This window comes from Geospiza fortis, unplaced genomic scaffold (genome assembly GCF_000277835.1).
Source record: "Geospiza fortis unplaced genomic scaffold, GeoFor_1.0 scaffold254, whole genome shotgun sequence".
NCBI classification, from domain to species: domain Eukaryota; kingdom Metazoa; phylum Chordata; class Aves; order Passeriformes; family Thraupidae; genus Geospiza; species Geospiza fortis.
In genome coordinates, this window is record NW_005054441.1 from 63,440 (window position 1) to 73,004 (window position 9,565).

The window sequence follows — 9,565 nt, forward strand, 5'->3', positions numbered from 1 at the left end:
TGGGGGGGCGGCCCCCCCCGCCGGTCGCGGTTGCTCTCGGAGGCCGAGGCCACGCCCCCGCTGCCCGTTTTACCCCCGGGCCGGTGCTGGAAATCCATGGCGGGGATTCCTGCGCTTCAGCTCCTCGAGAAATGGACAGTCTGGGAAAAGAAAGTGGTAATTGAATCACAGGATTGTCCAGCCCAGCAGCGAGGATGGGGGTGACGCCCCAGACATGCCCTGGGCACACAGCACGGGATGCAATCCCACATCTGGTACCACCAAGTCAGGAATGCGAAGTAAAAGGATCCAGAAAATGCCCCCGGAGCCCTTCCCATCTCCTCAGCCACTCCCAAGCCCAGCTGGGCCCCAGTGAGGCCAAGCAGCCCCACCAGAGGCCCCCTAAGAAGCCCAACAGGAGCTTTCCCCCCTCACTTGAGGCACAAACAGCCCCAGAGCTCCCTCCTGTCCAGCACCAGATCTGCTGCTCCCCAACACCTCCAAAGCCCCAGGGCCACCCTCCCACCATGGGAGGCTCAGAGCCCCCCAAGCCCCCAACAAGGTCAGGGGCTCTGAGCAGTGTCCTCAAGCACCAGGTGAGGTCCTGGAGTCCCCCACAAACCTCCCCAGACAGAGCCCAAACACTGGAAGGACCTTTGAGGAACCCCAAATCCTTCCCCACAGAGCACCCAGCTCTCCCAGTGTCTCTCCCCCAGTTCCTCTCCAGCCACATCCCCCAGCAGCTCCAGTCCTGATTCTCCACTCAAGGCCCCCTGACTCCCACTCGGGTGCTCCTCAGACCCTCCCCATAATCCCAGTCCTCCCCAGCCCTACCCCAGTTTCCCACTGATGATTCTCCAGTTCTCCCAGTCCCTCCTCACTCAGTACTCCCAGTCCTGTGCTGATGCTACCCCTGGTTTCCCAGCCTGGATTCCCCAGATCACCCAGCTCTCCCAGTGCTTCTCCTCTCACTCCAGTCCTGCTTCTCCTGATCCTCTCAGTCCCACCCCCATTTTCCCTGTCCTGATTCTCCAGTACCCCTGGTCGTCCCCACCCAGTTCTCCCAGTCCCCCTCTAGCAACTCCAGTCCTGATTCTGCACCCAGGGGCCCCAGTCCTGACCTCCCAATGCTCCCAGTACCCCCAGTGCTGCTCTGCTCCTACCCCAGTTTCTCACTCGTCATTCTCCAGTTCCCCCAGCCCCACCACCCCAGTTCTCCTAGTCCCTCCTTATCCAGCACCTTCGGTTTTCAGCCCCCCCAGGGCACCCAGTTCCCCCAGTACTTTTCCAGTAACTCCATCCCAGTTCTGCACTCAGGGCCCCCCAGCTGCCCCCAGTCCTGCCCCACTGATCCTCCCAGTAGCCCAAACCCTGCCTGGGCCCCACCCCCAGTTTCCCACCCGTGATTCTCCAGTTCTCCCAGTCCCTCATTCCCAGCTCTCCCAATCCCTTCTTCCCAGTTCTCCCAGTCGCTCCTTCCCAACACTCCCAGTCCCTCCATACCCAGCTCTTTCAGTCCCTCCTTCCCAGTTCTCCCAGTCTCTCATTCCCAGCTCTCCCAATCCCTTCTTCCCAGTTCTCCCAGTCTCTCCACACCCAGTTCTCCCAATCCCCACTTCCCAGTTCTCCCAGTCCCTCCTCACCCAGCTTTCCCAATCCCTCCACACCCAGCACTCCCAGCCTCTCCTCACCCAGTACTCCTATGCGCTACAACGAGCGGGAGCTGCTGTCCCTGGCCCGCCAGCCCGCCGAGAAAGCGGCCGAGATCCGCATGAGCGTCCCCAAGAAGGGCAGCGGTGAGGGGGAGTCAGGGCTGGGGTTATTGGCGTAGGAGCCGGGCAGGACCGCGGGTACCTGAGGGCCCCGAGCGGGGAATCAGGGCTGCGGTTACTGGGATGGGAGCAGGGCAGAACCAGGGGAGGAGCGGGGGTACCTGAGGGCCCCGAGCGGGGAATCAGGGCTGCGGTTACTGGGATGGGAGCAGGGCAGAACCAGGGGAGGAGCGGGGGTACCTGAGGGCCCCGAGCGGGGAATCAGGGCTGCGGTTACTGGGATGGGAGCAGGGCAGAACCAGGGGAGGAGCGGGGGTACCTGAGGGCCCCGAGCGGGGAATCAGGGCTGGGGTTACTGAAGAGGGACTGGGGGAGCTGGGTGGGAGGAGTGAGGGTGCTGGAGGATCCAGGCTGGGAAACCAGGGCAGGACTGGGAGTGCTGGGCACAGGGGCAGGGTAGGACTGGTTGTACTGGGTGGGCAGCACTGGCAGCACTGGGCAGGGCACTGGGCAGGGCACTGGGCAGAGGGGCAGGGTAGGACTGGCTGTACTGGGTGGGCAGCACTGGCAGCACTGGGCAGCAGGACTGGGGACAGGCAGACTGGGAGGGCTGGACTGTGCGAATGGGGAGCACCAGTGGTGGGATCCAGCCTGGTTGTGGGGGCTGGGCTGGGCTCAGGGAGATCCCCCATTTCCAGGGGATCTGGGGAAGAAACTCTTCCCTGAAATCTCCCAGTAAATTCCCTTGCAAACCAGCCCTAGAGTGTTGTACTCCCTCCCTTGAGCTGAGCCTTTCCTCCTCTGAGGACCTGCTGGACTTTGTCCCTGGGAGGTGACGCCCGTGCTGGCAGCTCCAGGTGGGGCTGCTGGGATCTGGAGCTTTTCCTGGAGTGCCTGAGGCCCTGTGCTGCTGCTGGGAGCTCTGAGTGCCCGGGAGGAGCTGCTCTGGGGCTTTGTCATCCCGAGGTCACTTTGTCACCCCCAGGCAGTGTTTGGGGGGAGTGCAGGGGGTGCTTTGGTGGGCTCAGTGCCATGCTGAGGGCTGGCAGGGGGTGCCCCCTGTGCCCTCTGTCTCAGCCCTGCCCTGCTCCCCCTGTCCCTGCAGTGCTGAAGAAGCGCCTGGTGAAGCTCGTGGTGAATTTTCTCTTCTATTTCCGCACTGATGAGGCTGAGGTAGGGATTGAGCCTCTGGCTGGGGTTTGTTCCCCTCCTCCTTTCTTCTTGTTCTGTGCCTGGATTGTGTGGGCTGGGAAAATGGAGCAGGGAAATGGAACAGGGTCCACCTTCCCTCTTCCACCAGCTCAGCAGGAGAGCTGGAGAGGGACTGGGGATGGAGGGACAGCACACAGGGAATGGCTTCCCACTGAAAAAGTGAAATGTAGATGGGCAAAAATTCCATTTAGATGGGATATTGGGCAGGAATTGTTCTCTGGCACAGCTGGGCCTGCTCACCTGGACAAGAGAAGGCTCCAGGCAGAGCTCAGAGCCCCTGGCAGGGCCTGAAGGGGCTCCAGGAGAGCTGCAGAGGGACTGGGGACAAGGCCTGGAGGGACAGGAGCCAGGGAATGGCTCCCACTGCCAGAGGGCAGGGCTGGATGGGATCTTGGGAATCAGGAATTGTTCCCTGGCAGGGTGGGCAGGCCCTGGCACAGGGTGCCCAGAGCAGCTGGGGCTGCCCCTGGATCCCTGGCAGTGCCCAAGGCCAGGCTGGACAGGGCTTGGAGCAGCCTGGGACAGTGGGAGGTGAACCTGCCATGGCAGGGCTGGCACTGGATGGGCTTTGAGGTCTCTTCCAACCCAAAGAGCTCTATGAAATTAAAGATAAATCAGGTTTTCAATCCTTTCTCTGCTGTCTGATTTGCTTCTGACACTTTGGTTCACTTGGACAAGGATTTCCTGTGGTTCATGTTGTTCATGGCCAGTGTCACCCACTGTCCCCACGTCCCTGAGTTTTACCAGGTGGATTTCTGTCCCTCCTGAGCTGCTCCAGCTCCCCTCACCCTGTTTAACCCCTTGCAAGGCTCAGCACAGCCCTTACACAGCTCAGTGTTGGTTATTCTGGGTGTCACAGTAAATGTTTCATCTTTGATTTTAAAAGCAAAAGTTCTCTGGTATCACAGGGTGGTAAAGACCAGGCTGAATCTGAGCCAGAGGAGCTGATTAACACCTAATTAACAAATGCAAAGTGCCACAGGTGAGACTGGCATGAAAAGGTTGATTAAAGGAACATGAAATATGGTGCAGTCAGACTGAGTTATTTAGAAGCAGCACCAGCTTGTGGAAGTTGCTTTAAAGGCCCCAGGGAAGCTCTGTGGGTTCAGCCCTCGTGGTGTTGGGGGCTCTGTGGGTTAAACCCTCGTGGTGTTGGGGGCTCTGTGGGTTAAACCCTCTCTCCCTGTGTTTTCCAGCCCATTGGAGCTCTGCTGCTGGAGCACTGCAAGATCACCAAAGAGGAGGAGAATGTCTTCTCCATCAGTGAGTGCTGCCTGTGCTCCCTTTGCCTTCCCCTGGTGGGGAAGGAAATGTTGGGACTGCTCAGTTCCTGCTCTCCCTGTGTCCCTGGGGTTAGCTCAGCCCTTCCCCTCCTCACTGCCCCCAGCCCTTCTCCTCTCCCTCTGTGGGGTCAGGCTCTGCTCCCAGGGAGCAGGACAAGAGGAAATCACCTCCAGTTGTGCCCAGGGCAGGTTTAGGTTGGATACTGAGGAAAATGTACCCCCAAAAAAGTTTGGAAGCACTGGCACAGGCTGCCCAGGGCAGTGGTGGAGTCACCATCCCTGGGAGTGTTCAGAAGATCTGAGGCTGTGACACCTGGGGACAGGGGTGAACCTGGTGGTGCTGGGCTCGTGGTTGGATTTGATTATCTCAAAGGCCTTTTCCAACTTCACCGATTCCTCAGCCTTTCCCCTCCTCAGCTGTCCCTCACTGTGCCCATGGCCCATCCAGGGAGGTCTCAGGGATAGTCCATGGCACAGCCTGTGGGGTTTGCACAGCAGCACTGAGAGCAGCCAGGCCCCTGAGTGCCTGTGGAATCCCTGGCAGGGGGAGCTTGGTTATTGACAGATCTGCTCTGTGCTGCTGCATTTCATCCAAAAAAACACCCTGGAGAGGCTCAGATAAAGCTGCTCCAGCCCCATCCTCCCCTCTGTGTGTCCTTGTGCAGCTGCAGCTCGGCCAGCTCCCCTGGGAGCAGCCTTTCATCCCCTGTGCCAGAGGTATGTGGCCACAAGAACAGGATGTTTCTCCAAGGCCATCCCTGTATCTTTTGGCCTGGCTGCCAGGCACAGCTGTGGCTCTGCTCTGTGCTTCCCTCAGACAGCCTGAGCACACTGAGCCCACAGCACCACGTGCTGGACTCTGGGGTTTAGGGGTGTTGGGAGCTCTGGTGGGGGAGGATTCCTGAGCAGGGTTAAACCCAGCAGTTCCTGGTGTTGGGATGTGTCCACAGCACATCCTGACCCAGGGGTTTGGCAGCAGCAGCTCTGAGGGTCTGCTCAGCAGAGCTCTGGGGACACGAGCTGGTGGCATGTCCTGGTCAAGGACTGGAGTGGCACCAGGACCTGCTCCCCATGGTGGCAGTGCCATGTGAGTGCCACATCCCCAAAATCCTCCAGCAAAGGCAGCTCAGGGCCTTCTCCCAGTGCAGTTCAACCCCTTGGTTATCTCTGCAGGTATCCCAGTTCCTCCCTCAGGGCTGTTTCCCACTTGGATTTAAATCCTGGTGTCATTGCAAGGGGCCTCAGGGAGTCAGTCCTGGATCTGGCCATGCTGGTCCTGTTCAGGTCACCCTCAGTTTGGGAAGTTGCCCTTCCCAAGGTGTCTGGCTGCTGTAAGCTGGGAAATGCTGTGGGCAGCTGCCCCAGGCACCCAGAGCCACCCAGGGAATGGGAGAGGGGCTGCAGGTGGGGGTGGCAGACTCATTCCCAGCTCATCTTAGTTAACAGAGCTGCTAATTGTGGCCTGGCAGAGTCTGGGGAGCAGCAGCAGCTCTGCCAGGACCTGCCTGGAGCCTTTTCCTTGTCCCTGGCAGGTTTCATCGAGGAGCCAGAGAGGAAATACTGCTTCGAGTGTGCCACGGAGGAGCAGTGCCAGGAGTGGGTGGAGGCACTCAGGAGAGCCAGGTGGGCTGAGCCCTCGGAGCCAGGGCAGTGCTGGGGGCTCTGGGCTGTGTTCTGGGATCAGGAACTGGGAGGGCAGGGTTGTCTCCTCCCAGACAAGCTTCCCTCCAGCTCTAAATAGCATCTGAAACTTCCCCACATCCTTCCCGTGCTCTGTTCCTGTCTTGCAGCTACGAGTTCCTGAGGAGGAGCCTGATTTTCTACAGGAACGAGATCCAGAAGATGACAGGGAAGGTGAGTGGGTCCCTGCAGGGCACTGCTCAGGTGTCACTGATGGCTCTGGGTGCCAGCAGGGGCTGTTGCTGCCAGTCCTGCCCAGGCTGTGTGTGACAAGGAGATCCCAGATCCCACAGGGAGCCGTGGTCTCCTGAGCACCTTGCCCTGGGTGCACAAATCCCAGTGCTGGAGTGGCTGGGTGCTGCAACCCTGGGTGCTCCAACCCTGATGCACAAATCCCAGTGCTGGAGTGGCCCAAGGTTTGGAGCTGGACAGGTCCAGAGCTGGCCTGGCCTCCCAGGGGCCCTCTGGAACAGTTCACACCACCCTGGGCAGATCCATGGGTGGAGATGCTGCTCACCCATCCCCTGCCAGGTGCCAGGAGCAGCCCAGCTCAGGGGAGGGAGGTGGCTGTGGCTCCCTGCTGTGTCCTGTGTGTCCCAAGGGCTGCTGGGCTTTATCTGCATCTCACTGGTGCCTCCCTGTGCTCCCCACAGGACCCCCTGGAGCAGTATGGAATCTCAGAGGAAGCTCGTTTCCAGCTGGGAGCACACAGGCAGTAACCCTCACCTGCTGCAGCTCCCCACACTGACCACCTGACTTTTTTATTTATTATCCCAATCATTTTGTATTTTTTTTAAAGGAATTCGTTGCACATTCCCAATGCCCCAGCTGGGGGGGCTGAGCTGCTCTGTGGGTGCTGCAGGGGGAGCAGAGCCCCCAGCTCCTCCAGGCCATGCTGGGGCCAGCTCCACCCTTCTGCTCAGCTTCCCTGGCTCAGGATCCTCCTGCAGTCTCCCAGGGCTCATCCCTGGCTGTAAGAGGATGTGACTGATGCATTTCTGGGCTCCAAATTAACCCCCTCCTGCCCTCCAGGGAGGGGTGGGAATTCCTCCAGCTCAGCCACAGCTCCAGCTGATGCAGAGGAGCATCTGCAGCCCTGTGCAGCCTTTTGGGGTCTTCTTTTCCCTCCCCTGGGCAGGTGCTGCAGTTCCTGGGGGCTGGATAAGCCCATCCAAAAGGACAAAGCTGCAGAGCAGGAGGGAACAAAGGCAGGGAGAGATCCCTGTGTGATCCTGCCTGCCTGCAGAGCTCTGCAGTGATCCAGATGGAGCAGCTGGCAAAGGCAGAAGCTGCTCCCCTTGGCTGGAGGATGGAGCTGCAGGACATGCACCAGCTCAGCCAGGCATTAACCCTTCACTCCCTGAGCCACTGCTGCAGCTTTTCACCCCTCTGTGTGTCCCCTTTGTCCAAAGGGACAGACCAAAAGACTGTGCCAAGGTCCCAGTGAGCTGCCAGGGAACCAGGGCTGCCTGTCCTGGAGCTCCTGCAGGGAGGAGATGAGGATTAGGAACGACATCCCCATAGGATCAGCCCTGGCTCTGGCTGCACCAAGGAAAACTGCCCAGACATGAGGGATGGATGGAGGACACTCCCCACACCCAGGGCTGCAGCAGACCCAGATTCTCGACTGCCAGAGCAGCTTCCCTGGAACCAGCCCAGGAAAACTCCCAGGAAAGGCCCCAGGGGTCACTGGCAGAGGCTGCTGGCAGCAGGAACGGGGCTGGGGCAGGCCAGGGCGGGGGCTTGGCCTGGGCTGCAGCTCTGGGCGTTGTTCCCCTCCAGCTGCCCAGCCCAGGGAGGGGGTGGAGCAGCCTCTGAGCTGGGCTTGAAAGGAATTTTGGGGTCTTTTGTGGGAATTAATGCCCAAACCAGAGCCCACAGTGCAGCCTTTGGTATCCCAGTGTTCTCTCTTTACCTCATGCAGCTGAGTACCAGCAGTGACACCTGTCACTGATGTTTTACTTTTGATCTCAAAGCTGAGATTTTTCCCTTTTCCCTCCACAGATCCTCTCTTTCCCTTTCCCTTGAATCATTCCAGGTGCTTGCTCCAGAAATTACCAAAATCAGCTGAGGGCAGCTGCCCTGGGGGATCAGCCGAGGGCAGCAGGGAGGGAGCAGAATCCGGGGGGATTGCAGACAGATGGCAGCTCCAGAGGAAGCAGCAACGAGGGATTGAGAGCAGGAGCACACCAGAGCTGTGCTTTAGGGAATCAGTATGCTTGGATGACTCCAAAGAGCATTTTAATCCTGCCCAGCCTGCATTTTTCCACAGCAGAGCTGAGTTCTCAGCTGGGCCTGCCACCACTGTAGCAAATGTGTCACCTGTGCCTTGCAGGACACCTTTCCCCAGGTGCAGCTGCCACCCTCCAGTGTCACTGTGCAGAAAATGGGTTTTATTTGCTGGGAACAGTTGGGTGAGCGAGAGCAAAGCCCAACATTTGAATGTTCATCACCAATGACATTTCTTACCTGAATGTACAACAAAAGCTGTGAAGAGTTCCAGGGCCAGGCCAGGCCCAGGGACTCAGATCCATTGTAGGGCAGGGCTGGGACACAGGGGTGGGATTTAGGGAGGGAGGTTGGTACTTTGTAGACACTTTGAAATCTGCATCAACTGCTGGTGATTTACAGACAATTGTTCATTTTTCACATTCTGATGACTTTGCTTGTTGTGTTTCAGCTGAGAGCCATTTCTGTGTTGTACAGTGAACATTCCCAATAAATCCTGTTTTAATCGTTGTGATGGTCAGAACTGTTCTACAACACCAAAACCTCCCTGGGAGGGGTGGCTGGAGCCAGAGGGGCACCAGGGGTGGTTCCTGCTCAGGACCCAGCTGGGGATGGCTCCACCAGGGGCTTTGGGGAGGCTTTTTTAAACAATCAGAATATTCTGGGTTGGAAGGGACCTTAGAAGCTCAGCTAATCCAGCTGGTACTGGAGCCAGGCCAGGGGCAGGTGACAAAGCTGTGTAGGAAGAGGAGCTGGGTCAGGCTCTGGCCCAGCAGAGCCATGGCTGGGGGCTCTGGGTGAAGCTGGGGCTGTGTCTCATTTTAAATCCTACAAGCAATTGGCTCAGGAAATGTTTGTGGCCTCCAGCTCAAACACATCCCTGGCTGCCTGTGGGGTTGGTGCACTGGTGCCACTGCTGGCTGACAGGGAACAGAGCTTGGATGGGTTGGGAATCCTGGAATAAATTAGGTTGGAAAATACCTCTAAAAAATCAAGTCCAACCATGACCCAGCACTGCCCTGTGTCCCCAAGTGCCACATCCACACTTTGTTCCAATGCTCCTGGGGCTGGTGACCACTCCACCCTAGGCAGATCCTTCCAACACTTCCCAAACTTTTCAGTGAAGAAATTTTCCCAATTTCCAATCTAAACTCCCCTGGCCCAGCCTGAGGCCGTTCCCTCTGCTCCTGTCCCTGTTCCCTGGAGCAGAGCCCAACCCCTGGGCTGCCCCCTCCTGGCAGGAGCTGTGCAGAGCCACAAGGTCCCCCCTGAGCCTCCTTTGCTCCAGGCTGAGCCCCTTCCCAGCTCCCTCAGCCCCTCCTGGAGCTCCAGACCCTTCCCAGACCCATTTTCTGCCCTGGACACCCCCAGCCCCTCAGTGTCCCTTGATGGGCCCAGAGCTGTCCCCAG

The 9,565-nt window shown here is 58.7% G+C and overlaps 2 protein-coding genes across 2 annotated transcripts in view; one reads left to right on the plus strand and one right to left on the minus strand.

The window, feature by feature from the left end:
* SF3A2 (splicing factor 3a subunit 2) overlaps positions 1 to 113 on the minus strand; it is a 10,659-nt gene extending 10,546 nt beyond the window's left edge. The window contains exon 1 of the mRNA XM_014309585.2: positions 19 to 113. Coding sequence (XP_014165060.1) covers positions 19 to 98 — 80 coding nt within the window. The 5' untranslated portion in view covers positions 99 to 113. The remainder of the gene's footprint in view (positions 1 to 18) is intronic.
* Positions 114 to 1,681: 1,568 nt separating this feature from the next.
* On the plus strand, positions 1,682 to 8,665 carry PLEKHJ1 (pleckstrin homology domain containing J1). The gene is made up of 6 exons (XM_005427296.2): positions 1,682 to 1,775; positions 2,857 to 2,924; positions 4,160 to 4,226; positions 5,779 to 5,869; positions 6,037 to 6,100; positions 6,580 to 8,665. The coding sequence occupies exons 1-6, from the start codon at positions 1,682 to 1,684 to the stop codon at positions 6,643 to 6,645; spliced, it is 450 nt and encodes a 149-aa protein (XP_005427353.1). The 3' UTR covers positions 6,646 to 8,665.
* The last annotated feature ends 900 nt before the right edge of the window (positions 8,666 to 9,565 follow it).